General features: G+C 49.0%; 2 protein-coding genes across 4 annotated transcripts in view; one reads left to right on the top strand and one right to left on the bottom strand.

Moving 5' to 3' along the window:
- The window catches only part of PASK (PAS domain containing serine/threonine kinase), a 47,680-nt gene extending 45,748 nt beyond the window's left edge, over nt 1-1,932 (bottom strand). For both annotated transcript variants that reach the window (XM_021924453.2, XM_021924451.2), the window contains exon 1: nt 1,618-1,932. The gene's annotated coding sequence lies outside the window, so the exon portion shown is untranslated. The remainder of the gene's footprint in view (nt 1-1,617) is intronic.
- Nucleotides 1,873-27,357, top strand: part of PPP1R7 (protein phosphatase 1 regulatory subunit 7) — a 37,292-nt gene continuing 11,807 nt past the window's right edge. Inside the window, exons 1-9 of one of the 2 annotated variants that reach the window (XM_003908193.4) lie at nt 1,873-2,768; nt 5,715-5,843; nt 10,002-10,057; nt 10,695-10,760; nt 11,426-11,556; nt 12,550-12,712; nt 14,952-15,068; nt 18,040-18,144; nt 21,472-21,558. In XM_003908193.4, coding sequence (XP_003908242.2) covers nt 2,672-2,768; nt 5,715-5,843; nt 10,002-10,057; nt 10,695-10,760; nt 11,426-11,556; nt 12,550-12,712; nt 14,952-15,068; nt 18,040-18,144; nt 21,472-21,558 — 951 coding nt within the window. In that variant the 5' untranslated portion in view covers nt 1,873-2,671. The remainder of the gene's footprint in view (nt 2,769-5,714; nt 5,844-10,001; nt 10,058-10,694; nt 10,761-11,425; nt 11,557-12,549; nt 12,713-14,951; nt 15,069-18,039; nt 18,145-21,471; nt 21,559-27,357) is intronic. The other variant, XM_017947152.3, reaches the window with a different exon arrangement.

The following is a 27,357-nucleotide window of genomic DNA, read 5'->3' on the forward strand; positions in this document are numbered from 1 at the left end:
TTAATTAGGTTACTGAGAATTACAAGCCTATCCAGGAGGGAAACTGATGGGACCCTCTGCGGGAGCGGGGAGGACAGCAGGAAAGATGTATCCTTTTTACCCCCCCGCCATGCCTCCTGGGGCGTCTGAGGTCCGCATGGCCAGTTAGTCACTGAGCAGCACCGGCCCCTCGAGCCTCCCGTGCACTCCACAGCCACAGCCTGGCCTCAAGAAATAACACAGCCTGGCTTCACATGACCTTCGATCACTAAACTTTGATTCAAATGCTAACCAGAAATGCCTGCACGCCCAGGCCCAGATTTTTAGAATTGTCCTTTGTATCCACTGTGAGCTTTGTATCCACGGTGAGCTGCAGAACACAAACCCAGCAGACAGCACCTAATGATGCCACCGAGTAACCATATTCCCATTGCTAGTTTTGATTCCAGGAGACCCAAGTGACCCCACCTGAGACCAAACAGGGGCAGGGATAGATGCAAGGAGCATCTCGGTGAACTTCTAGAAGCAACTGTCTCTCTCCCACCAGAACATAAGCTAAGAAGCAAATAGCTCCCACTGCTCTCAGCACAGCTGCACAATTAAAAGCAGAACCAGTTTCAGGATGAGGCCAACAAGGTGAACAGTGCAGGAGAACACAGCAAGGATGTCAGTCCTGGAGGAGGCACCTGCAGAGCCGAGCCCTTCCAAGCAGAGTGAAGAAGTCTTTCAGAGGCAAAGGCTCCCAGAGAGGAGTTCAGTACCCAGAAGAGTAGATGGACGTGGGCCTGGAGGGGCCAAGCACGACCCCAGAGCCTCCTAAAATTAAGACTCCTGCCCAGTCTTAATTTTATCCCCAAAGTGAACTTTTAAGGATTTAATGCTTAGGAGTAACATGGCCAGATACGCATTTTACAAAGACTACTCCAGGGACCATGTCAGGGCAAGGCTGGAAAGCAGAAGAAAAGCTACAGTAATCCAGGCAAGAAATTATAAAGTCTTAAGGTAGCAGCAGAAGGATGAAGAGAGGGAACCCCTAAGAGAAAAATCGACATCCAATGGTACTGATGCGGAAGGTAAGGACGAGAAAGGTCTCAAGACGGCAGCGCAGGCCCCTGCCGTAGTCTGGGAAAGAAAAACTCGTGAAAAGATTAAGGCTCAAGTCCAGGTCTGGGCTGGAACCAGGAGCGCTGGCGGCGCGCGCCCCCCACCCCGTGGCGCCGGCTGAGCCCGCAGGGACCCACACGCCCAGCGCGGGAGCGTGGCGGGATCTGGGCTGGTTCTCCTGGAGTTCGCCTCGCAGGGCGGGCTGCGGTGAAGAGGCGCACAGTCCCGAGGCGACCCGAGGCGCGGGGCCGCGGCGCCCGCCAGGCAGGCTACACTGAAGGGCGCCCCGAAGACGCTGGGGGCGCGGGGCCCGGGACCAACGGCCGCAACCCCGCCGCGGTCTGGGCACGGAAAGGACGCTGGCTCGGGGATGCGTGAAGGGCGCAGGGGCGGGAGACCCGGGGTCGGGCTCGTCTGAGGGCCGGGCCGGGCGGCGAACCCTCCTAGGCCAGGAGCGCGGAGTCGCGCAGGCCCCACAGCGGCCCTCGGGAGATTGCGGACCCCGGCCCGCTCTCCCCAGCGCAGGTTTCTCACCTGGGTCAGGCGAGGGTCACGCCAAGCCGGCTTCACACCGCGGAAGGGAGCTGCTCCGCGCTTTTATCCCACCGGCCAATCGCACAGCGACTCACACCGATTGACAAGCTCCACGGACCAACCACTTGTGCGTATGGGCGGGACTAAGCCAGCCGGAGTCCAGAAGCCCGCGCTAACGGTTGCTAGGGACGCACCGGCCATTTCCCCCCCCCGCCTACGGCGCTTCGGAGGAGCCAAACGAATAATGGGCGCCTCCGCCCCCGGGCCGGTCAGCTGCGGTTTCCTCCAGTCTCGGGATCAAAATAGGTGAGTATCGCAGAGCTCGCCTCTTGGAGGCCTCTTTCTGAAGGCAGAGGACGCGGGGCGGCTCGCTCATGGGCTGGGCGGCTCCGCAGGGTAGACGAAGCCTGCAGCGTCCGCACTGGGCTGGGAACGGTTTGCAAGGGGAGCGCGGCTGGCGCCCCGGAGCCGGCCAGCTGGCTGGCGGCCCCACCATCGCAAGTGCCCCGCACCTGCCCGCCTGCTCTGAGCATCTAGAGAAGGCGGCATTTCGCAGCGGTAAAATCCGCGCCTGGACGCCGGGAGAATGTTGTTGCTCTTGCCGTTTGGCCCATTGTACAGACGCAGCCAGCGAGGCTCGCAAAGCTCAGGGATGCACATAGGACTGGCCCGCACCTTGCAGCCACGGAAAGATCCGCCTGGCCCGCGGCCCCTCCACGCCTCCGAGGTCGAGACAGTGACATAAGTCAACTCTCGAGCCCAGGGCGTCTCTCCACTCTGCTTAGACGTCCACTCCGTCTGCCTGCAGCTACGGCCGGTGCGTCCCGCTTCGACTCCCTTTGCTTTCCTTCTCAGTTTCTCGCCTCCAGACTGTTCCGGCGCCGCTGCCTGAAATTACCTGCCCCGGGGGAGGCGCGGCGCGCGGCGCGCAGCCTCATGACGGAACTACAACTCCCATGAGGCGCTGGGCACACGCAGGCGCGCCGCGGCTGAACTCGCCGCGCCGGAATCCTATTGGCTGGGCCGACTCTGAGGCGGGAGCCCTGATTGGTTGATGGGTCTGAGGCGACAGATTCCGGAAAGGGGAAGAGCAGCCAACATGGCGGCGGAACGCGGCGCGGGGCAGCAACAGTCGCAGGAGATGATGGAGGGTGAGCGGCCCCTGCGGGCGGCGGCCCAAGGGCCGGGCGGGCGGGGGGAGCTTCGGCCCGGAACTGCTCCGTGCCTGAGAGAAACCCCACGTCCCGCCTCCGGCCGCCGCCGCGCGGCCCCCTGACAGCTGACAGCCGGACCCGGGGGAGCGGGGGAGGCTCTGGACCTCGGGGGAGCCCCGGCCTGGGGGCGGCAGCGGCCGGGAAAGACCCAGAGCTAGGGGTAGAGCGGCGGCGCGAGGCCAGGCCGGGGGTGGGGCTGAATGGGACGCGGTGGCTCCATTCAGTCCAGTTGGAGCCTCGCCCCGAGCCTCTGAGATTGACAGGCGGGGGAGCCTCCTCGGTCAGCTGACGAGGAAACTGAGGCTCTGGGCGCTGGGATCTACCCGAGTCTGCTCCTTGGTTCGCGTGGTGAGGATGGAGAAGGGTCTTCTCCTGAAATCGAAAGGACTGTTGGCGAAGGGGTAGCAAGGAACCAGATTTAGTTACACAAGGTGATACCTGTTTTCAAAGCTGTCATAGTTCCAGAAAGTCTAAATTCAACTTTCTTCCTCCTCATTCATTTTGTTAAAAACAAAACAAATTTAAAAAAATGCATATATGTATATGTTATACGTACACATGTATTTATATATAATTCTCTACATATCTGTAGGTACGGTCATACGTACATGTGCAGTATGTGTATAAACATGCGTGCACATACCCACCAACTGGGGAATCAGTTGTGTCATCAAGTGCTTAAGTGCTTTTGGGTCCCATGGTTTGGTGAGGGGTACAGCCCTCCCAGAAGAGCAGTCACTGCCTCATGTGAAAGTGGTAGGGAGGAGGAATGTGGAGCTGGGGAAGGAGGGCGGGTGCAGAAGAAAGGGCTGACATGTTCGGGAGTGGTGAGAGCTGCACAAGCAGGGCCAGCTCTGAGCTGGAGCCTGAAGAATAACTCGAAGGCAACGAGGCTGGGGATAAGGTGAGGGAAAAGAGCAAGAATCACTCAAGATGAAGAAAGCTGCGGTCAAAGGGTGTGGAGGAGAGTTTGACCAAATCATATGTGGTGGGGACGGGGGCGGTGGTGTTAAGGGTCTCGGACTTCATACCCTTGGAGTCTTTTTAAGTAAGAAGTGCCTCTTCATATCCTCCCACTCCCTCTTCAGCTGTTTCCATGTCTTGGTAAATGACAAATATAAAAGCCCGGCTTTTCTCTCTGTCCCACTCCCACCCGTGTCCTATTAGTCAAGGAGCTCTGACTTTTACTTTTAAAAATAATCTCCAAATCTTCGATGTGTCCTCCATTCCCATTGCCAGTACCTTAACTCAGACCTTCGTCATCTCTAGGCTAGATTGATTGTCCCTGCTCTCCAGCCCATCGTCCCCAGCACACCAAAGTCATTTTCTTACATTCTGATCCACTGTCGCATGTTCCAGCCCCTCTGCTGCCCTCAGGCTTCGCTTTGGCCAACCTTCATTAGCTGAGCCTCTCCTAACCTCACAGCACTCCTCTTCCTGGGGTTTTTGCACCAGGTTGTCATGCAATAAGAACTTTCTCTCCCTGAGCCTGGGCCACCAAGTGACCTGTACCTGGTGGTGACTAATTTGTTAAATATCTACTGCATGTCATGCATGTACTAACTGCTCTTGTGCCTTTTCTAATTTAACCCTGACAGCAACTCGCTGAGGCATAGGTTCTATACTAGCTCCCTTCCACAGACTAGGAGATTGAGGCTTTCAAATGGAAATGATTTGCCAAACCTGCATCTCTAGCAGCAAGCTGCAAACTCAGGAAGAGCATTCCAGAAATACTTTTGGACTCAAAGATCGGATTTGGATTTTAGAATTAGATCAGACTCTCTGGCAGTGGAGAATAGGTTAAACAAGGCAAGGCAAGTCGCAGAGAGACGAGTTAGGAGGCAGGGCAGGAGCACAGGCCACAGCTAACAAGTAACTGAGCTACCGTCATTGCAGGGGTAGGGAAGAAGAGATGGATTTGGAGGGTTTGGAGCTGGGTTTTATGAGGACTTGTTTTATACAGCAATCCTTTCTTGGGTTTTACTTTGCTAGGCTAAGCAGGAAATACAAAGCTGAAATTGAACTTTTTCCCTCAAAGAGCACATCTCTTTGTAGATAAACCATAGTCAGGAAAGAGACTATTTTCAGTATGGTTGATAATTCCAAGTAATGTGTTAGTGCCTCATGTTTTCCAGACAGACTTCCAAAAGAGGTCATGAATAAAGTTATAAAAAAGAAAAACGATTTGACAACCTTACCAAAGCATTTTTGCCTGACACATTGAATTGCCTTATTCTTTAATTCGAAAAATATTTATGAACATTTAAAAGCCTTGAGTTGCTAACATTCTGTCCAGTGTCCAGTGTGAAAGCTCATTTCACACCAATGAGCTTTCTGTGGGCGGTCAGCACTACTGGCTGTATTCTCCTTTTCCTTAGTGATCTTTCCTGCCCACAATCTGATGTGAGTTAGTGTTGATTTCTTTCAGAACGTGGGCCTGTGAACTTGGCTGGTTTTCTTAGCCAGATCAATAGTAGAGCGTGGATGGAGGTATGTGGCAGAAGAGTCACAGTGGTGGTCACCCAGCCCGAAAGTGAAAGGCACTCAGGAGGTGCTTCACTACCTGGTTCCATTAGTGGATTTAATCACAAGTGATCCAAGGCTTTCAGAACACTGGGCAATTCTTCACAAGCTCCTTGAGGGCAGAAGTAGTGTGTTCCTCACCTAAGTATCCATGTGGGCTCCACACTCTGCTCCCCATTCTCCCTGCTGCCATATGCCTCAAGTGGTGCTGGGACATGGGAGACATTCAAATGGTTATTGAACTGGATTCAACAAACATGTTTAAATGAAGTCCTTTTGACTTACAACTGAGTGTTTATTATATGTTCCTTAAAGTCCCATAAATTGGATGTGAATTCTCATTGACTTGTGTGGGTTCAGTTGACAGGCGGGTCGAGTCCGAAGAATCCGGCGATGAAGAAGGGAAGAAACACAGCAGTGGCATCGTGGCAGACCTCAGTGAACAGAGCCTGAAGGATGGGGAGGAGCGGGGGGAGGAGGACCCAGAAGGTACCAGGCCCCGCTCCCTTGGGGGACATCTGCTTTTTGGGGGATGTGGGCTGTACTGCATATGGTCTGTCCCTGGGTGTGGGTGATGTGTGGTCTGGAGAAGGACTGCCGCGCTCCTTAGGGGCCCTCAGTGGGCCAGGGCAGGTGGATGTGCTCTCTGAGGCGCTCCCTCAGCAGGCTGACTCATTGACAGCATTTGCAAAAAGGATGTGGTTTTTTTCGAATTCCACTGAAGGCAAATCCTAGCACGGATATGGGTACTAGTATGCCATCTGGGACAGAACCACGACATTGTTGGCCGGATGTGGTGGCTCATGCCTGTAATCCCAGCACCTTGGGAGGCCGAGGTGGGCAGATCACGAGGTCAGGAGATTGAGCCCATCCTGGCCAACATGGTGAAAACCCATCTCTACAAAAAATACAAAAATTAGCCAGGCGTGGCGGCGCGTGCCTGTAATCCCAGCTACTCAGGTGATTGAGGCAGGAGAATTGCTTGAACCCAGGAGGCGGAGGTTGCAGTGAGCCGAGAACGCACCACTGCACTCTGGCCTGGGTGACAGAGGGAGACTTCGTCTCAAAAAAAAAAAAAAAAGAACCACAACATTGTTTTATTAACCATATGTTTAGGAAGCCAGATTTGAAATAAACGTTATGGCTGACTGCTATGTTTCCGTGTCCTACCATAACAATAGAAACCTTTAATCTCTTCAGAGAAATTATTTCTGAGTCTTGCCTTACCATTTTTATAGGCCTAAGGATTGACTTCTAAAGTGCCTAAATGTGGCCGGGCATGGTGGCTCCCGCCTGTAATCCTAGCACTTTGGGAGGCCAAGGCGGTTGGATCACTTGAGGTCAGGAGTTCAAGACCAGCCTGGCCAATATGGTGAAACCCTGTCTCTACTAAAAATACCAAAAAAAAAAAAAAAAAGAAAAATTAGCCAGGCATGGTGGTGTGCACCTGTAGTCCCAGCTACTTGGGAGGCTGAGACAGGAGAATTGCTTGAACCCGGGAGGCAGAGGTTGCAGTGAGCTGAGATCACACCACTGCACTCCAGCCCAGGCGACAGAATGAGATTCCGTCTCAAAAAAAAAGCAAGTTTCTGAACAGTATGCGTGCACGTGTGTACTTTTACCTGCTAAAGAAAGAAAACACATCAAACGGGCTGAGTCTGTCCAAACAGCAGGTTTAAGAAGGATCTATACATTTTGCATTTTCTAGATTTGTATACAATGTATGAATAATCATGCATCCCTTATAAAAATAAAATAAATTTATAAAGAAACAAACCTAATTTTTAAAATAACATTTTGCTCTCTGTGCCAGCAAAGATGTTTGGTAACTATGGCAACCTACTTTTAAGGCAAAAGGAGATTACCACAAAAGTACCAGTTACATTTACTTTGGAACTTCGGAGCTGATATTCTGGAAGTGATGTGGGTGGAATAAAGTGCATGGGAGAGATAGATGGAAGCTTCCGTTATCGCCTGACTTAGTCACCAACAGTGGAGCGGTAGGAGCCCCCGCTATCCTCAGATGGGTGCTGCTGAGACATCGGGTGCTTGTGGAAGACTTGAGAGTTGGCAGAGCAAGCCCTGTGTACTTTCTTTCCCTGGGTCACTAGCACAGGCTAATGATGTTGTCCTCATGTTCTGTAAGTACCCAGGTGTGGTAATGTGTTACAGATGAGGAGAATGAGACTCTCTGCAGCTTGTCCAAGGGCACATGGCTACAAGGCAGACCAGCTGGCCTGGCCTGGAAAAATCCAAGTTTTTTTCTTTGAGATGATTAGCTGATTATGAGTTTTCTGGGTATACATTTCTAGCCCTTAGAGAAGCCAAGACTTGCTCCTACCTGTGTTTGTTTAAGTCTTCAATTAAAACAAATTTAATTATGTCACCTGTTACCTTCTACCTATTTTCCCTAAATTATTTTTAAAATATGATGAATATATAATACACTCAGAAGGGCATTCTAGGCTGGAAACCTTGTTTCAGAGGTTAGCTGACATTTTGAGTGGTGAGCGGCCAGCCATGCTGGATGCATTACAAACAGGACCCCTTAAAGCCGTGTGACCATGTGTCCTGAGGAGCCTGGCACGGCCCGTTTCTGCCTGCCGGCCCGGCATAACTGCGCCCTTCTGCTCTCAAAGGGTCCTGGTTTGGACCACAGGACCTGGGCACCCTGCCTTAATTGTAGTGCCTCTTCCAGTGCAACTTCCTGAGCTTATGAACTTGACACTGTCTTTTGGGGTGATTTGTATCTATCTCTTGGTTTTGCCCAGTTCCTTTTATTTAATTCTTAGGTTGGTTGGTATCCTGTACAGTTGTGGATAAACTATAGTAAACTTTTTTTTTAACTAACCACAGTTGATGGTTATAGAAAAGGCATAGTGGAAAAACTGAAGTGAATGCAGCCATGTTGGATCATTACTTTGTTAAGCTGGTCTGATGTCAAGTGCTCCTCTCAGAGGCCTCCAGGTGAGGTGAGGAGCCAGCCCTTAGCCTGTGGTCCAGGGCTGTGTGAGCTCACTCCGCTGCAGAAGCAAGTGCACGTTTGCTCTAGGAAGAGCCACAGTGAGAGCGCTGACAGCCCTGTAAGGTAGTGACAGTGACAATCCATTTACAGGAGAAAGAGCATTCTATGGGTATAATTCACAGAATCCAGACTGGGAGAAGCACTACAAGACAAGCTTGTTTTCCTACAACATAAAACTACAAGGGGAAAAAAGTTTAAGAAAAATGCTGGACTGGGTGCAGTGTCTCGTGCCTATAATCCTAGCACTTTGGGAGGCCAAGGTGGGAGGTTCACTTGAGGCTCAGCGTTCCAGACCAGCCTGGGCAACATAGCGAGACCCTGACTGTACAAAACATGGTTTTAAAAAATTTGCCAGGCATGATGGCTCACACCTGTAGTCGCAGCTTCCTGGGAGCCCAAGACAAGGATCACTTGAGCCCACAACTTCAAGGCTGCAGTGAGCTATGATCACACCACTGTACTCCAGCCTGAGCAGCAGAGATCCTGTCTCTTAAAAAAAAAAAAATTAATTTAAAAAAATTTTTAAAAAGAGAAGTACCATCTAGTCACAATATACAGCCTTATTTGGATCATAATGCAAGTGAACTAAGGGAAGAAATGTTAAGACAGTTGAGGAAATGCGAACACTGACAATCTTTGGTGATACTGAGGAATTACTTTAATTTTTAAGTGTTTTAAGGGGTGAGTGTGCGTGTTTGTGTGTCTGCATGAGTCTGTATACCACTGATGTGCATGCGTGTGTCTGTGTAGTGTGCATATGTGCCTTTGTGTCTTTGTGCATGCGTGTGTGTGTGCATCTGTGTGTGTCTTAGTCCTTTTCAGCACATATGCTGAAGTAGGTTCCAATGAAATGAAACGAGGAAGTGCTTAACAGGGAGTCTGTCGCCTCAGCAGGGAGAGCAGCTCTCTCTGCCTCCGCACAGAGGAGGCCGGCTCCGGTGTGGAGAGTCCTCGTGAAATCCAATGGGCTTCTCTGCTGGAGTGAGTTCATCAGTCTCCCCATTGAGAAGTGTGTTTAAATTATTCAGTGAGCCTCTTTGATCCTATCTGTTGAACTATGTTTTGTTTTGTTTTGCTCTTTGCAGAGGGAAGTGTTTGTAGATGCTGGGCCACCTTCCAAAGCGATAAAAGGCCCATCCTAGAGCATCTGATGTGCCCAGCACGATCTAGATTCTAATGGCCTGGTTTATTGCCACAAACAAACAGAGAAAAGCTACGTAGGAGGCAGGCTGCTGCCAGTTCTGCGGCTCTGGGAGTCACGGAAAGGCAGTAGTGCTGCCCTGCTCACCTGCACTCAGCTACTTCCTCCTCTCCTTCCCACTAACAGCTTCAAAACACATTTCCCTTCTCAGGAAGTTCAAAGGCACAGATGAATGTTTGGAGACCTTTGCCAATATCTGAATTCAGGGAATTCAGAATGCTTAAAACATCACTATTGTTGGAGCAGGGTTCACCCTTGCCACATTCTCCAGGTCCTCAGCAAACTTTCCCATTGGTTCCTCCTCAGGGTTTGAGCTGGATCTGGGCACCAAACAGCCCCAGACCTCGGCCAGATGCAGCTCTTCACCAATGCCTCCTGTTAATGGGGTTCTGAACAAACCTCTTTTTCTAATTTTTTTCAGAAGAACATGAGCTGCCTGTGGACATGGAAACCATCAACCTGGACAGAGATGCAGAGGTAATACCGCCTGCTCAGCCCAGCCTTGAGCATGGTGATGGACCACCTGTCAGGTTATCTTGTATGAGATTAGTAAGTTACTTCCCTAAAGAGGTTGCCTAAGCCTCCCTTGGTTTGATCAGAGTCCTGTGTTCATGTTGTTTTTCTTACCAGTGATTGTTATCCCCATGTCTATGTGACCCTTGAGGATTGTGTGGCAGATGAGATGCCTTTGACTCATACATTCTCTGGGTCTGATGATTACATTATACATGAGGGTCCCAACAGCCGCAGGCTGTGTATGACTGGCCTGGCCGCTGGGCCTCCTGAGCCCCCAGCATGTCTCTGATGGTGATGGGATGGGGTGCATATCCTCAGAGCCTGAGCTTATGTTTTGTGCATACAGGATCTAGGGAATGAGAAAAAGATGTCATGTACCAATCATTTTAAGGGCCAGTTTTACATAAAACTAAGTCATCACTAAACCAAAGAGCCCCCGCGGCACACCTTGTCACCGACATCTGTCTGCTGCAGACCCACCTGGCACTGCCTCCCCCACTGCTGCCCACTCCCAGGCTTTCTCTGATGGCTCCTCTTCTAAGACACAGGTCTCCAGCCACTTTGCTATAGCCGAGTATACATTTCCGCTTTGTTTCAGGATGTTGATTTGAATCACTGTCGCATTGGGAAGATTGAAGGATTTGAGGTACTGAAGAAAGTGAAGGTGAGAGGGACTCTTATGAGGGGACTATGACCCATATCACCTATAGGATGTGGATAAGTCCAGAATCGAGCCATCAGTCCCAAGTTGTGGTCTTTGTCTCAGCCTGTGGGAGGCGTGGCTGCCTCCACCTTGTAGCAGGCCTTTACTGGGAGCACAGCAAGTGTGAGACAGCAGTCGAGGGACTTGAGGCACAGCCCTGGGGCTGGCTCTCCTGAGCTCAGGCGGCCAGTGACCTGTGACTCTGGCCTGCCTCAGTTCTGTGCCTGTGTTCAATTAGGCACTCAGTGAATTTTATGGTCCTCCGTGCATCTCATTTGAATTTGTTTCTCAAAATTGAGCCCACCATAGGTTCTTATGTTCTGCCAGGAAGTGGCAAACACCCATACCCCAGACCAACGCCTCCCTCCTCAACTAGGCCTGCTTGGTGGGGGGCCTGCCTCCTGCTTCCTTTTGGGTTCCTGCCCATCCTCAGGTGTGTCGAGGAATTCTAGCTTAGTGCCCTTGCCCACCTACCTCTCAAAGGTCAGCACCTTTCTAGGAAACAGCAGGAGAATAAAGACACGTCCTTCCACCAGAAGGGCCTGTCTTGTGTCCTCCAGTACCAGCTGAGGCCTTCTCGTGGCCTCCCCCGTGCCTGTGTCAATTGTCCTTTTCCCATCCCCCAGACTCTCTGCCTCCGCCAAAATTTAATTAAATGCATTGAGAATCTGGAGGAGCTACAGAGTCTTCGAGAGCTGGATCTTTACGACAACCAGATCAAGAAGATTGAGAATCTGGAGGCGCTAACAGAGCTGGAGTGAGTCATGAGACCCACAGGAGAACAGCATGGTGGGGAGGCCACTGGGTGGGGGTGTCCAGTCTCTCCAGAGCCCACCTCCTGCTGGCTCTTGGCCCTTGAGAGGCTGCCTCTGCCACAGGGTCCTGCCCTGCGTCTGAATCCCAAGTCTCTGCCTGCTATGTTCAGGGCTCCAGGAGGCCATGTTGGCTTCATGCATGTCTTCGGCTTCCTGGACAACCCTGACTTGCAGAGTAAACCTTTGATGGGAAGGCTGCAGCGGGGACTCCTGGAAAAGCCTCCATTCAGGGATGATACTGAGATTGGTCGAGGGGAAAGTTAATCCAGAATTTCCTCTTGCCTTTTGAATCCTCTTTTTTTAAATTAAAAAAAAAAAAAGTGACATTTATAATTTAAGGAGTCAGGTTCTACGCCAGGTGCAGTGGTGCATACCTGTAATGTCAGCGCTTTGGGAGATCAAATTAGGAGGATCACTAGCCCAGAAGTTCGAGATAGCCTGGGCAACATAACAAGACCCTGTCTACAAAAATTAAAATTAAAAAAGAAGGAGCCAGGTCCTAGTTATAACTTTACCTGGATTTCTGCCCTTTGTTGCTCATTCATTTTTGCTTGTTTTGTTTCTAATTCGGTACTTCTCAGGCCCCTTCTGTGTGCAGAGCCTGGTGCAAGGTCCTGTCATGGGCACAGGTGTGAATGAAACAGTTTCTGCCTCAAATACCATCCTGGGAGCCAGGGCATCAGGAGCCTGTAGGCTGCCTCTGGCTTGCTCCGGGCTCCTGGGCAGCCTCCAAATCCCTCATGACAGCATCAGTGTGAGCCAGGCGGCAGCAGGGGCACAGACCGCACCCCCTGCCCCACCCCACCCCACCCTGCCCCGCCCCACAGTGACTGCAGTCCCCTAATGGGGTGCTACCTTTAGGGTGGTTGAATTGTGAGTTCTCTGCAACCTATGCTCATGTAATTTTTTAAAAAAACTGTTTTGGTTGTTCTCAGGATTCTAGATATTTCTTTTAATCTGCTGAGAAACATCGAAGGGGTTGACAAGTTGACACGACTGAAAAAACTCTTCTTGGTCAACAATAAAATCAGTAAAATTGAGAACTTAAGCAACTTACATCAACTACAGATGCTAGAGCTGGGATCTAACCGCATCCGGGTAGGTGCAGACAGCCCTGACTAGTATATTCAGGGAGAGGCAGCTGGCGGGTTGTGTGTGGACTCAGTGGGTGTATGTAGAATGCATAGTGAGTATGCATTTCTTAGGATGCTGTGATTTTTTTCATGAACAAGGAAATTTTTTTTTACTGATACTGGAAGTCAGTATCAGTAAGTCCTGAGTGGTCTAGCCTTTCTTCTGCACGTAGATTTCAGTTGCTCTTCATCCAAATCATGACCCTAAATCACACCATTCCCAGTTACATTCTGCCTGAGATGAACCAGCCGACCTGAACGCCTTGCTCTTGGACTTACTCGTGGTGATCTTCTCTGGCATGCTGCTTTGAGATGAAAGTTTCCCAAGCCCAGCAAAGTGGTCACTCGAAGTGATGTACATACCAGGGGCTTTAGAAAGCCTCTTGCTGCTGACACACTCCCAAAGGCAGTGCTGAGTTGGGCCTTCCTCCCTGAATGGCTTAATACTCCTGGGACACAGTCCCCAGCAGGATTAGATCTGTTCTCAGGACCCATTTGACCTTGAAAACGTGGGACAGAATGGAAATAAAAGACTTTGGAAAAGTGATCTGGTGTTCCACAGAAGCAGGATCAAGTCTTCACCAGCTGACTCATAACCACCGTCATGTGCTGAGGGGAATGCGGGAGGGCGTCCCAGGAGGACTGACATTGAAGGTGGATCTGCCAGGCAGAGAGAGGGGAGGGTTCCCGTGGGCAGGCAGGAGGACTTCTGTCAGCCAGAAGAGCATTCAAGTCCCGTGCCTGGCTCCTAATCAGGGTCATGGCACAGAGCCTGTGCTTCCCCCAGCCTTGCTTAGTGGCTTTGGCAGGTGTTTCTGAGCACATCTGACCCTGCCCCATGTTCAAAATGCCCCTCTGTTTGGCTTCTGAAAGTATTACAGCATGCTATGTCTGTCCTGGGCCCTTGAGAGCTTGGACAGGATACAAACCAAGGGAGGATGGTTTTGGCAAGAGTCTCTTGACAGTTATTGTTAGAGATCTCATGGCCACAAATAGCAAAGCAGCACATTTAAAACTAGAGAGCAGCCCAGATGTCCGCACTTTACCAAGTGTCTGACTGTGGAACTTTCTAGGGTAACAGTGGCTCATCACGAATTAATGCAGACTACAGCCAGTGAGGATGCCCCTGCCCCACCAAGTCCTGCAGTGGTGTGTGGATTAGCACACCATCTTCCAGCCTGGAGTCCCCACCTGGTTAGCAAGCACCTCATCTGGTTCTTTTGTGTCTGCTGAAATATTTAAAGAATGACTTGTTCTGAGAGAGAATGAACTGACAGAGGAGGGAAACTGAAGTCCAATCAATAAACAGTCATTAAACATCCTGTTGTAGGCAAGTCACCATGGGGAGATCAGACAGGGCAGCGTGGTCACTGCCTCTGGAGGTTTATGGTTGAATAGAGGAGCACATGATCACAGCGAGGAAGAGTGGCTGTAGGCGGGTGTGGAAACTGGGCAAGAGGGGCAGAGTGCTGTTGTGTGAGGGCCCCCCAGGAATCCTAAGTGAGGGTCCCAGGATTTCAAAGACTTAAGGTCAGAGTCCCATACCTCACTTCTGTAGAGACTGAGGCTCTTGGGAGGCCCTTTTTTTTTTTTTTTTTTTTTTTGAGACGGAGTCTCGTGCTGTTGCCCGACCTGGAGTGCAGTGGCTCAATCTCAACTCACTGCAAGCTCCGCCTCTCAGGTTCACGCCATTCTCCTGCCTCAGCCTCCTGAGTGGCTGGAACTACAGGCACCTGCCGCCATGTCCAGCTAATTTTTTTGTATTTTTAGTAGAGACGGGATTTCACTGTGTTAGCCAGGATGGTCTCAATCTCCTGACCTTGTGATCTGCCTGCCTTAGCCTGCCAAAGTGCTGGGGTTACAGGTGTGAGCCACCACGCCCGGCGGGAGGACATTTTAATGTGTCCGCTCACAAGTTTAGAACTGGAAGGGACTTGGGAATCTGCTGGTCCCTGGGTTCTGAGACTGTTCCTCAGCACCCCAGAAAATCTGAGGGTTGGAAGTGAGCTCAAGACAGTCTTGGACTCGCCACTCTTGTATTCTGCTTTCAAGTAGGATTTCCACCGGAAGTCTTAGCAGATACATCGCTAGCCCCGCATCACAGAACTGAAGCCCTGACAGCTCTGCCCCAGTCCAGTCACCTGCTGGCTGCCTGGCGCAGCCCGTCAATTGCAGTACTCATTGCTGTTCTGTCCTTTCCACAGGCAATTGAAAATATTGACACCTTAACCAACCTGGAGAGTTTGTTTTTGGGGAAAAACAAAATTACTAAACTTCAGAACCTGGATGCGCTCACCAACCTGACAGTCCTCAGTATGCAGGTACAGAGCTTCCTGAGCCGCCCGTCCCTGCAAGCCCTGGCAGCGCCAGTGCTGCTGAACACAACCTTAGTTTTTATCCTTCACAATTGGCACTTTGTTTCACTCTTAGTAAACAATTGAAACATTAGATGTCATAGACTTTATACATACTTGTGCCAAGCAAAAACTTGATTGTCTTATTTATTTATTTCACTTTTTTAGAGACAGGGTCTTTATCTGTCACTCAGGCTGCAGTGCAGTGGTGCTATCATAACTCACTGCAGCCTCCAACTCCTGGGCTCAAGCCAACCTCCCACCTCAGCCTGCCAAGTTGGTAGGACTACAGGCATGCACCATCACCTTCAGCTAATATTTTGTCGAGGGGGTGGGGCATGGAAGAGATGAGTTGTCACTGTGTTGCCTAGGCTGGTCTTGAAGTCTTGACCTCGAGTAATCTTCCTGCCTTGGCCACCCAAAATGCTGGGTTTATAAGCATGAGCCACCACTCCTGGCCTTTTTTTTTTTTTCTTTCTGGAGACAAGGTCTCACTCTGTCATCCAGGCGGGAGTGCACTGACAAGTACATTCATAGCTCACTATAACCTCACACTCCTGGGCTCAAGTAATCCTCCCTCCTCAGCCTGCCAAGTAGCTGGGACTGCAGGTACACACCACCATGCCTGGCTAATTTTTGTATTTTATGTAGAGAAGCGGTTTCCCCATGTTGCCCAGGGTGGTCTTGAACTCCTGGACTCAAGCGAACCTCCTGCCTTGGCCTCCCCAAAAATTTCATTCTTAAGTGCCATGTTTTTTATTTTTTCCACCCGCTGCCCCAGTAGCAGTCCTAGATGGTTTTTAGCCAAAGGGGACTTCTTCAGAAGGTGGAGCTTATTCTAAATTCTAAAGTGTTTGGCTCAATAGTAGAAGCAATTCCTTCCATTACACAGAGAATATCAACCCTATTAGACTTCTGCATTTGGGAGTTGGTAAGCACTTGAGTGTGCCTAGGCTCCTGTTTACCTTTTGTGTTGGAAGCAAATTAGCAGCATTAGACCCTTGAAGCGAGCTGGAACAAAGTGCTCTGGGGACAAGGCCCAGTGTGGTTAGTTGATCCCGTTGACTGACACTGAGGGGCATGTGAAAACCACTCTTAACCCTTGGTGAAGCAGAAGTTTGTCAGGCTTCTTTAAGAAAGTTGTTGGCCTGGTGCAGTGGCTCACACCTGTAATCCCAGCACTTTGGGAGGTCGAGGCTGTCAGATCACCTGAGCCCAGGAGTTCAAGACCAGCCTGGGCAACATAGCGAGAGCTCATCTCTAAAAAACTTAAAAATATAAAAAAGAGTTCTTAGGCCGGGTGTGGTGGCTCATGCTTGTAATCCCAGCCCTTTGAGAGGCCAAGGCGGGCAGTTCATTTAAGGTCAGGAGTTCGAGACCAGCCTGGCCAACGTGGTGAAACCTCATCTCTACTGAAAATACAAAAATTAGCCAGGCATGGTGGCAGGCGCCTGTAATCCCCGCTACTCAAGAGGATGAGGCAGGAGAAGTGCTTGAATCCAGAAGGAGGGGGTTGCAATGAGCCAAGGTAGGTCCACCGCACTCCAGCCTGGCAACAAAGCGAGACTCCATCTCAAAAAAAAAAAAAAAAAAAAAAAGTTATTTGAGTTTAATGTGAGTTGTAGTATGTACTAAAAGAAAGTAGAGGCCGGGCGTGGTGGCTCATGCCTGTAATCCCAGCACTCTGGGAGGCCAAGGCAGGTGGATTACTTGAGGTCAGTAGTTCAAGACCAGCCTGGCCAACATGGTGCAACCCCCATCTCTACTAAAAATACCAAAATAAATATTAGGTGTGATGGCGGGCGCCTATACTCCCAGCTACTCAGGAGGCTGAGGCAGGAGAATTGCTTGAACCCAGGAGGCAGAGGTTGCAATAAGCCAAGATTTCACCACTGCACTCCAGACTGGGTGACAGAGCGAGAGTCCATCTCAAAAAAAAAAAAAAAAAAGAAATAGGAAATTATAATCAATTTACTTTAAAATATTCAGGAATTTTTACACTTTAAAATTATTAAATCAGGTAAACCTTCACCAAGTGTATCTTTTAACAATGAGTTCGTTTTTTGTTTGTTGTTGTTTCTTTCTTTTTTTTTTTTTTTTAAATGGAGTTGTGCTCTTGTTGCCCAGGCTGGAGTGCAGTGGTGCAGTCTCGGCTCACTGCAACCTCAGCCTCCTGGGTTCAAGCGATCCTCCTGCCTCAGCCTCCCAAGGAGCTGAGATTACAGGTGTGCACCACCACACCCAGCTAATTTTTTGTATTTTTAGTAGAAACTGGTTTCACCATGTTGGCCAGGCTGGTCTCAAACTCCTGACCTCAGGTGATCCTCCTGCCTTGGCCTTCCAAAGTGCTGCGATTATGGGTGAGAGCCACTGCACCTGGTCTAACAATGAATTCTTTATATAAAAAAACATGTAATTCCCATGCATGAATTTTAGCTCAGTACAGCAGGCTCAAAATTTTGATCCTCTTTTTCTCTCTACATGAGTCCCATTCTAGCACGTTTGTTTTGTTTTGTTTTTTGAGATGGAGTCTCACTCTGTCGCCCAGGCTGGAGTGCAGTGGCGCGATCTTGGCTCACTGCAAGCTCCACCTCCCGGGTTCACACCATTCTCCTGCCTCAGCCTCCCGAGTAGCTGGGACTACAGGCGCCCGCCACCACACCTGGCTAATTTTTTGTATTTTTAGTAGAGACAGGGTTTCACCATGTTAGCCAGGATGGTCTTGACCTCCTCACCTCGTGATTCCGCCCACTTTGGCCTCCCAAAGTGCTGGAATTACAGGCATGAGCCACCGCGCCCGGCCCCATTCTAGCATGTTTTAAGTGAAATGCTCTATTCTTAGAATTCTTCAAGATAACACAAAACCTCATTTCCTAAAAGCCGTTTCATTTTATACCCTCTGTATTGTTCTGACAGCTGTGTGCTCTCCCTCTTGCAGAGCAACCGGCTGACCAAGATCGAGGGTCTGCAGAACCTGGTGAACCTGCGGGAGCTGTACCTTAGCCACAATGGCATCGAGGTCATCGAGGGCCTGGAGAACAATGTAAGACACCCACTGTCTGTCTGGGGCTGTGTGGGCAGTGGGCACCAGGCGGGCAGGCACCTGGCCAGCCAGCACACACGGGCCTCTTGGGCCAGTGTCAGGAAGATGCCCTGCCTCTGGAGGTTTATCAGAAAGACCTTCCCATCCTAAAAACTAAGGGACCCCTCCTTACACTGAAAAGCACAGGAGCTGTGTGTGCCTGTCGGCCCTCTGCCCTGAGTGTGCCTTGAAGGGTTGACGCTTTATGTGGAATTTCAGCACAGGCTTCCATAGGCTCCCTCAGTGGGGCAGCATCCACTGCACACCCACCGTCACTGCAGGCATTTTGCAGGATTTGAAAAAAAAAAACCCAACCTGCTCATAAAGGGCCCTGTATGAGGGTGACTGGCACTCCTCTAGGCCACTGACCTTCTGCCCATGGCCCCACTGGCCTCAGCCCCTACTTTCCAGCCCACAGAGAACACAGGACCAGCTCTCAGTCCGAGCCCCCTCCTCCTCTTACAGTATGAACAGCTTCCTCCTCCCCCATTCCGCTCTGCCTGCTGTCTACACCTGTCCATGCTCCTCCCACCCTCCCTGGCCCTTCTCACTCAGGTGCAGGACAGCCTCACATACTGAGTGGAAGTGTGCTCACAGAGCCCCCACCCTCCTCAGCTGCCTCAGGCTCACCCTACTCTGCCCCAGTGCAGTGTTCAAGACAAATAAAAGACTTTTTCTCATTCAATTTTACTTGTTTTTTTCTGTTTTGTTAAATTGCCATCAAATATAACCAGATTGGTCTGTAAACATAGTGTTTCAATCTCATTAGGCCTTTGTGCCTCAACCCCAGGGCCTAGTTGGCATCAGTAAATTTCACCAACACCTGCATAAAATTTTGGAAAAATTCAAATTTGCCTGTGGAAAGTTTAGTCACCTTCCTTTGACTTTGCACTGAAATTAGAAGTTTATAAAACTAGCATGCAAACCAAGTGTTCACCTGTGTGGTTTAGAGACATGCCTGCAGTGGAATGGCGCTGAGGACTGTGTGGCAGGGGCTGGGGTTGGGGCTGGGCGGGGTGCGCAGCAGGGAGGCCTGGTGCCCTCCTGCACCCTGGCCTCCCCGAGCCAAGGCCCCGCAGTCTCCACCAAGCGTCCACCGGGGAGACAGACAATCTGCAGCACAGTTCAAATAAGCAGCCAGTCCCAGGAAAACTGGAAAGAAGTATAACTCAGAATTTTACCAGTGGAAGTGCTACACTGTCATCTTGGTTAACCACCAGATTATTCTTGGGCCTTTGAAACAAAACAGAAAAAAAAAAAAAAAAAAATGCTTGTATTAAAGGTAATGACGTTATTGTAATCTTCATCGTGATCAAATGTAACAGTCTTTCCTCTGCCATTTTTTTCAACTAAAGATCAGACAAATATTTTCTCCTAAGTTTTGTTTCTTAATTTATCTGGAATTTATTTTTATGGTGGGAAATAAAGTAAATGTAGTTTTGTCCCAGATGGGAATTTAGATGACGTCCCCCAACCCAGTGTCTCATGACTCCTGTCTCGTTCTGCAGTGTCTCCTCCAGCTCGGGGCTCTCCTGTTGGTCTAGAATATGTTTGCAGTGGTCCCTGACAGGTGTCGTTTCTGTGGCGTTGTGTCATGCCCTTTGGTGTGCCTGCTCTCCTCACCCTGTTCCGTTCTTTTTTTCTATTTCTTAAGCAGTTCTTACTAGTTTGCTTTGGATGAGTTTTCACAACATTGTCCAACTCCCCTAGAAAAACGTGAAATAGTGTTGAGTGCATACCTGGATCCCTGAACTCAGAGATGTGGGACCGGTTCTGACAGCCAGAGCCCACCACCAACTCTGCCCCTCGTGCTGAGCCTTAGTACTTGGACCTGACGAGGCTCAAATCCTGCGTGTGTTCCAGGCCACTTTCATTTTGCCAGTTTCTGGGCTTGCATACCAGATGACCATGAGCATCTCAGAACGGTGCAGAGTGTGGGGGAGAGCTGCTGTCTGCTAGAGAGGCCTGTTCCAGCCCCACCGCCAGGCGATGTGTTGTTGGATTGCCCACGGTCGCGTCCTCTGCAACATTTTCCTGCAGTCCTTTTGCTCTGAACCTGCCCCACTGAGCTCCTCCCTCGCACACTGTGGAGCCTGATACTCTGTGAGCAGACCTGACCAGGGCACCAAGATGGGGTGGTTTGAAGGCACCTCCTAGGTAGCATGCCATGCATAGCCTGCTGGAGAGTGGCATCAGAATTGACACACACAGCTGGTGCCAGCTGGCACGCTGGGTGCCAAGGCAGCAAGGGTGGCATAGCCAGAGAAGCTCCCAGGCCACAGCCATAGTGCTTTAGAATTGGGCAAGCTACTGGCTGGGTACGTTTCGAGGAGATGGGGGGAGGAGTGTCTGCTTTTGAGACATTTTTTAACTTTCCCTTAAAACTTGGAAGGCTTTGGAATTGGAATACCAAAAATGCAGTAGAAAACCAAGGAAGGGACTAGGAGGGAGCAGAGCGTGAGGGCAGAGAAGGGAATGAACTTTGTCAGAGGTTCTCGGACAGCTTGTAAACATTTTCGTTTTGATGAAAAACAAAACTATTACCCAGGCTTAGATAATGTGTATTGGAAAGTGAGTAACTGATGTGCATTTTCAAAGTAAAAGATCCTAAAAACACACTTTTGTCTCCCGGTGGGGGCACACACCCTGCAGCAGATGCTCAGCAGGCCCAGCACCCAGTCCTCAGCACCCAGTCCTCAGCACGGGTCTTTTCTCTGCACTCATGCTCCTGGCAGCCTCTTCCGAGACAAGAGTTTAGACTTGGGATCCGAGAGTCCTGCTTTCCCACTGCTACTATGCACGTGGGCAGATTCTTAGCCCCACTGAGCCCCAAGTTCCTCATCCCTAAATGAAAGGAGGAACTTTGTTTTGAAGATTACTTGGTTGTACATTTCCTTGTGATGAGCACTAAGTAAATGTGACTACAATTGTCAGCCTTTCTTCAGAGCGTCAGGGGGTTACTTGGTTCTTCCTGGGACCATCAGTCTCACCAGGGGCCTCAATGGACAGGGATCTGAGAGCACTGGGCTTGGAGTCTGACACAGTCTCAAATTCCAGCGATCAGGAAAGCTCAAGGAGGTAGCTGGGCAGGCTCTGATGGAAACACTGTCCCAGGGAGGGCTGCAGGAAGCAGGCAGGTCTTGTCACCCTCCATAGCATGCCCTTATCCTGTGAGGGCACAGAGGGTAGTGCACCTGCAGCCCTAAGGTCAGCACTTGACACTGCCTGTGTGGTCATGCAAATCACGTTGGTCAGAGGTAATCCAGGAAACATTTTATTTCCTTTTAGAACAAACTCACGATGTTGGACATTGCATCAAATAGAATCAAAAAGATTGAAAATATCAGCCATCTAACAGAGCTGCAAGAATTCTGGGTAAGTTTAATATACGCTGGGGTTGATGACACTTCGACTAAACTGGTCTCGCTGATTAAAATGTCGTATGAGTGAATACGAGAATCTCCTGTAAGCCTTCCTGCTGAGTGGCTCCGTCCGCCATGAGATTTGGGGTGGGCGCCTTTGTAGACTTGTGTTGGGTGTTGTCTGTGCTCCTCAGAGCATGAGCCACAGATCAGCAGCCTTGACGTAGCTTGTAAGAAATGCAAAATCCTGGGCCCCACCATAGCCCAGATGCAAACTGAGTCAAAATCTTTGCTTTACAAGACTCCAGGTGACTGCAGTACACACAGAGGTTGGAGAAGCCCTGATCTAGGTATGGGTAGAACCTAAAATTGTCATTTGACCAGATGGTTTCCAAACCTCAGCAGAGAGGCAGACACATTCCCTGCAGCTATATTCCAGCACCAGAAAAGGAAATGTTGGATGGGTTTCTGCAGTTAGCCATCTTGGAATTTGCCTTGTATTTGTCTCGTCACAGGTATGGTTTCAGGAGTAGCGTTGTGGTGTCAGCAGGAAGAGAAACAGAATATAATAAGTTTTTGCACTTCCTCCAAACGGGTTGGGAAATGATCCCCGAGTTGAAGTCTTCAGTATTAGGATTCCCTTGGAGAATTCTCCTAAGGCTTATTGCCTTTCCCCTAGCATGTGGCCCCTGCAGAGATTATGGCGCAGGTGTCACCCTGTGATGCTGTGAATGTAGTAGTGTCCTCAGATACATTCAGTCTAATCCAGGATTCATGCAGAGTGTAAGGCATCATTCTTCCTTGTCTCTCCTCTAGCTGTGCTGCTGACCCTGCTTATGTCCTGTGCGTTCTCCTTTCCCCATCTTAAAAGGTCATCCAAGTTTCCCTACAACACAGATGGCCTGCTGCAAATGTTCCTTGCCCCTTATTGGTGGCACTGGGTCTTGAGTAGTGTCATGATGTGATACCAGAGCATGTCTGGGAAGATGCGAGTCAGAATTTGGCAGGTGATAAAGATGTCCCAGGCCAGGGGGAGCCTCAGTGAGTCCAGGTGGGTCTATGTGCAGCCCACCCTTGAAGGAAGGTGTGGCTGGTGGGAGGCTGGTTGGATCAGCGCATAGGGAGCTGGCAAAGAAGCCAGGGAACCACACAAAGAAACCAAACAACAGGAATAAGGAGTCCAGAGACAGAGGACCTAGGTAATAGGGAAAGGGCACCTGGCAAAAAATTAGGGAGCAGGTTTGGGAAATGAGCTGATATGGAAGCAATGTTCCTGAAGCTTACGATTCCTTCTGCATGCCCTGCCAAGGAACAGAGCATGGGGCACACAGTACTGAGACCACAGGCAGGGGCCAACCTGGGCACCACAGCTAGCAGGGAGGCAGGCAGGCTGGTGATCCATCACTAGGGGCCAGATAGTGCCTGACCCTGTGACCCAGAAGAATCCTGTTCCTTAGACCACCAAAAATAGTAAAAAAAAAAAAAAAAAGCCAGAATTTGCACAGTGCTTTATAGTGTCTATACCTCTTTCCATTCTGATCCAATTATCACAGCAATCATGTGGATAAGATCATATTACCCCATTTTACAGGTAAAGAATTGCATTCCAGGAAGGAAAGCTGCAGACCAGGAACTCTCAAACTCAGTTCCATGCTCATATCACATTTGAGATGCACATCATTAGTCTCTAAGGCAGAAATAGAAAACCAGTCTTAAAGTTTCTGACAACCCAGATACTGTGTTTGTTGATTTTTCTCCCTACTTGTTCTGATTACTGAGAGGAGAATGTTGAAACCTTCCAATTATAATTGGCAGTGGATCCATTTCTCCGTTCAGTTCTATCAGTTTTTGTTTCTTGTATTTTGAAAGTCTGTTATCAGGTGCATACATATTTAGGATTGAGGATTTCTTGATGAATTGATCCATTTATCATGTGAAATGTTCTTCTTTATTGCTGTCCTCTTTATCCTTGTCCTGGAAGTATATCTTGTCTGTTATTAACATAGCCACTTCATCTGTCTTATGATTAGCGCTCTCATGGAATCTTTCTCCATCCATTTACTCTTAACCTGTGCCTTTATAATTAAAATGTGTTTTTTGTAAAAAGTATATAACTAGGTCTTGCTTTCTTGTCCAGTCTGACAATCTCTGCCTATAAGTGGTGTGTTTAGACTGCTTACATTTAATATAATTACATTTAATTACATTTTGTGAAATGGTTGAGTTTAAGTCTATCATCTTAGTATTTGCTTTTTATTTGTCTCATCTATTCTTTGTTTACTCTTTCCTGCCTACTTTTTGGAGTGAGATTTTTTTTTTAATTTTTGGCAGTCTATTTTAACTCTATTATTGGCTTATTTGCTATACCTCTGTACTAGTGTTTTCTTGTTGCTTGTTTGAAGGGAGGGTTGTTTTAGTGATTAGAATTTAAAAATGGATTTTTAATTTATCACCATCTGTATATTTTACATTTAAATATCTTATGATTCCCATGATACCTTGCCCATCTTTTTTTTTTTTTTTTTTTTGAGGCGGGTCTCGCTGTGTCACCCAGGCTGCTTGGAGTGCGGTGGCCGATCTCGGCTCACTGCAAGCCGCCTCCCAGGTTCCATTCTCCTGCCTCGGCCTCGAGTGGCTGGGACTGCAGGCGCCCGCCACTGCACCTTGACTAGTTTTTGTATTTTTAGTAGAGGCGGGGTTTCACCATGTTAGCCAGGATGGTCGATCTCCTGACCTCATGATCCACCCTTCGGCCTCCCAAAGTGCTGGGATTACAGGCTTGAGCCACCGCGCCCGGCCGATACCTTATCTTTTAAAGAAATTTAAAAATGGCCAGGCACAGTGGCTCATGCCTGTAATTCTAGCACTTTGGGAAGGCAGGTAGTCCCTCCTGAATCACTGAGACCTGGCCTGGCTATAGTCTGTCTCTACTAAAATATAAAACAACTGAGCCGCGGTGGCACATCTTCTCAGTCCCAACTACTCAGGGGCTGAGGCAGGACCATCACTTGAACCCAGAGTGAAGATTGCAATGAGCCAAAGATCGCACCGCTGCACTCCAGCCTGGGCAAAAAGCGAAACTCCGTCTCAAAAAAAAAAAAAAAAGAAATTTAAAAACAAGAAAATTCACTTATTTTACCATTTCTGGCGTTGTTGATTCTTTTGTGTGGATCTCAGTTTCCACTTGGTATTTCCCTTCCACCTGAAGAATTGTGTTTTTTTGTCGTTGTGTATTCTGCAGTAAACCAATCCTTCAGCTTTTATTTGTTTGAAAAATCTATTTAATTTGCCTGCATTCTTGAAGTTTAATATTATGGATACACAATTCTAGCTTGACAGGTTTTGTTTTTCCTTTTAAGCGCATTAAGTACTTTCCTTTTTTTTTTTTTTTTTTTTTTTTTTTTTTTTTTTGGGGTCTCGGCTCATATCATGAGGCTGGAAGTGCAGTGGCTGGGATCTCAGCTCACTGCAAGCTCCGCCTCCCGGGTTCCATCATTCTCCCTGCCTCAGCCTCGGTAGCTGGGACTACAGGCGCCCTGCCACCTAGCCGGAGCTAGTTTTTGTATTTCTTAATAGAGGCGGGGTTTCACCCCGTGTTAGCCAGGATGGTCTGAATCTCCTGACCTGTGATCCCGCCCGTCTTCGGCCTCCCCAAGTGCTGGGATTACAGGCTTGGCCACGGCGCCGGCCAATGCTTTATTCCTTCATCCTCTAGTTTGCATTATTTCTCCTTTATAAAATTTTTATTCTTTTAAAAATATTTTTTAAAAATAAATAGAGATGGGGCCGGACGTGGTGGCTCAGCGCATGAATCTAACACTGGAAGGCAGACAGGAATGAATCACCTCAGATCGGGGTTTGAATTCAAACCCTATTCAACATGTGAGCCCTGTTTCAGCCTAAAAATACAAAATTAGCTAGTGTGGTGCGTGCCTAGAGTCCCAGCTGAGGAGGCTGGAGAATAAGCGAATCAGGAGGCCAGAGGTTGCCGTGAGCCAGGATGTGCGCTGTAGTCCAGCCCTGGGCAACAAGCCTCTGTCTCAAAACGGACTCGTGCCATGTTGCCCAGGCTGGTCTCGAACTCCTGGGCTCAGACAGTCCTCCTGCCTCAGCCTCTTAAAGGGCTGAGAGTACAGGTGTGATCCACCACACATGGCCCTGGTTTGCATTATTTCTAATAAGTCAGCAGTCATTTTTATCATCTGTTTTCCTCTGGCTGCTTTTTAAATGGTCTTTTTAATCATTCTTACTTTGTTTTGTTTTTTGCAACTTGAATAGAATGTGCCATGGTGTAGTTTATTTTCTTGGATGTGTTAGGGTTCACTGGATCTGTGAATTTATGGTTTTCATCAAATGTGGAAAGCTTCTGGAAATTATTTTCTCTGAAACGGTTCCTGCCCCTGCTCCCCGACCCCCGTTTCTCTCTGAAAACCCAGTTATGCATGTTCCTCTGGTGCTAGGGAGGCCCCGAGGCCATTTCCTCCACCCAGCTCCACCCCTTGGGCTTTCATCTTGCTGTGCTTGTTTGTATAATTTCTGTTGTTAAATCTTCAGATCATGATCTTTTCATCTGTAGTATCCTATCTGCTGTTAAGCCCATGTCATGAATTTTTTATTTCAGATGTTGTATTTTTCTCAACTCTAAAAGAACATTTAGCTTTTTTTTTTTGGGGGGGGGGTTAGATTATTTTTCTCTCTTCATTAGATTTGTGTTTTCCTTTAAGTCCTTCCTTCTTCACGCCTTGTAATTTTTTATTAGATCCTGGGCTTTATGGTGTTCAATTGTTGAACGTCAAACTTATGTTGTTTTCCTTCAAAACATATTGGACTTTTTCTGACAGGCAATTAAGTTACAGCTTGATCCTTTTGAGGCTTGTTTTTAAGCTTTATTAGAGCACATCTAAATAGTCTATCCCGTAAGATTAATCTAGCGCTGTTTTGAAGCTGTGGCCCTCCTGGGATTTCTAGTGAAAATCCTGAGTATTTAAGTTCTCTCCACTGTGGTTGGTGGGAACACAAACATGGAGCTGCTGTGGGTGAGCTCTGGGCATTCTGCAGCTCGGGACTCCCTAGTCGTTCTTCGACCAGCCTTTAGCTTTTCACGCTGCCTAGCACAGCTTCATCTTCGGTCCAGGATTCAGGAGGACACCATGTGGATTTCTGGAGGCTTTTTCCCTACATAGCTCACTCCTATCTATGCATTCCAGCTCCCTTTGCCTCCCCAAACTACAATCACCATCTCAACTCGCTGTGGCCACCAAGCTCTGCTTGGCTTCCGCCTCCTTGTGGTCCTGAAAGTTCCTCCAGGCAGAAGGCCAGGCAGAAGGCCAGGATGACCACACCGCCCACCTCATTTGTTTCCTGTCTCTCAAGAATCAATGTTCTGTGTTGCCTGTTGTCCAATGTATAAAAACAATTATTTCATATATTCCATCCTATTTTCCTATTTTCTTTCTCTTTTTTTTTTTTTGAGACGGAGTCTCGCTCTGTCCCCCAGGCTAAAGTGCAGTAGAACTATCTCACTGCAAGCTCCGCCTCCCGGGTTCACTGCCTCAGTCTCCTGACTAGCTGGGACTACAAGTGCCCGCCACCATGCCCGGCTAATTTTTTGTGTATTTTAATAGAGACGGGGTTTCACCGTGTTAGCCAAGACAATCTCAGTCTCCTGACCTCATGATCCGCCTGCCTCGGCCTCCCAAAGTGCTGGGATTACAGGCGTGAGCCACTGTGCCTGGCCTATTCTATCCTATTTTCTAGTAGCTTGTGACAAAGGCAGGAGCCCAGCACCAGCTATTCTGTCATGGCTTGAAAC

This window comes from Papio anubis, chromosome 10, assembly GCF_008728515.1.
Source record: "Papio anubis isolate 15944 chromosome 10, Panubis1.0, whole genome shotgun sequence".
Classification (NCBI taxonomy): Eukaryota; Metazoa; Chordata; class Mammalia; order Primates; family Cercopithecidae; genus Papio; species Papio anubis.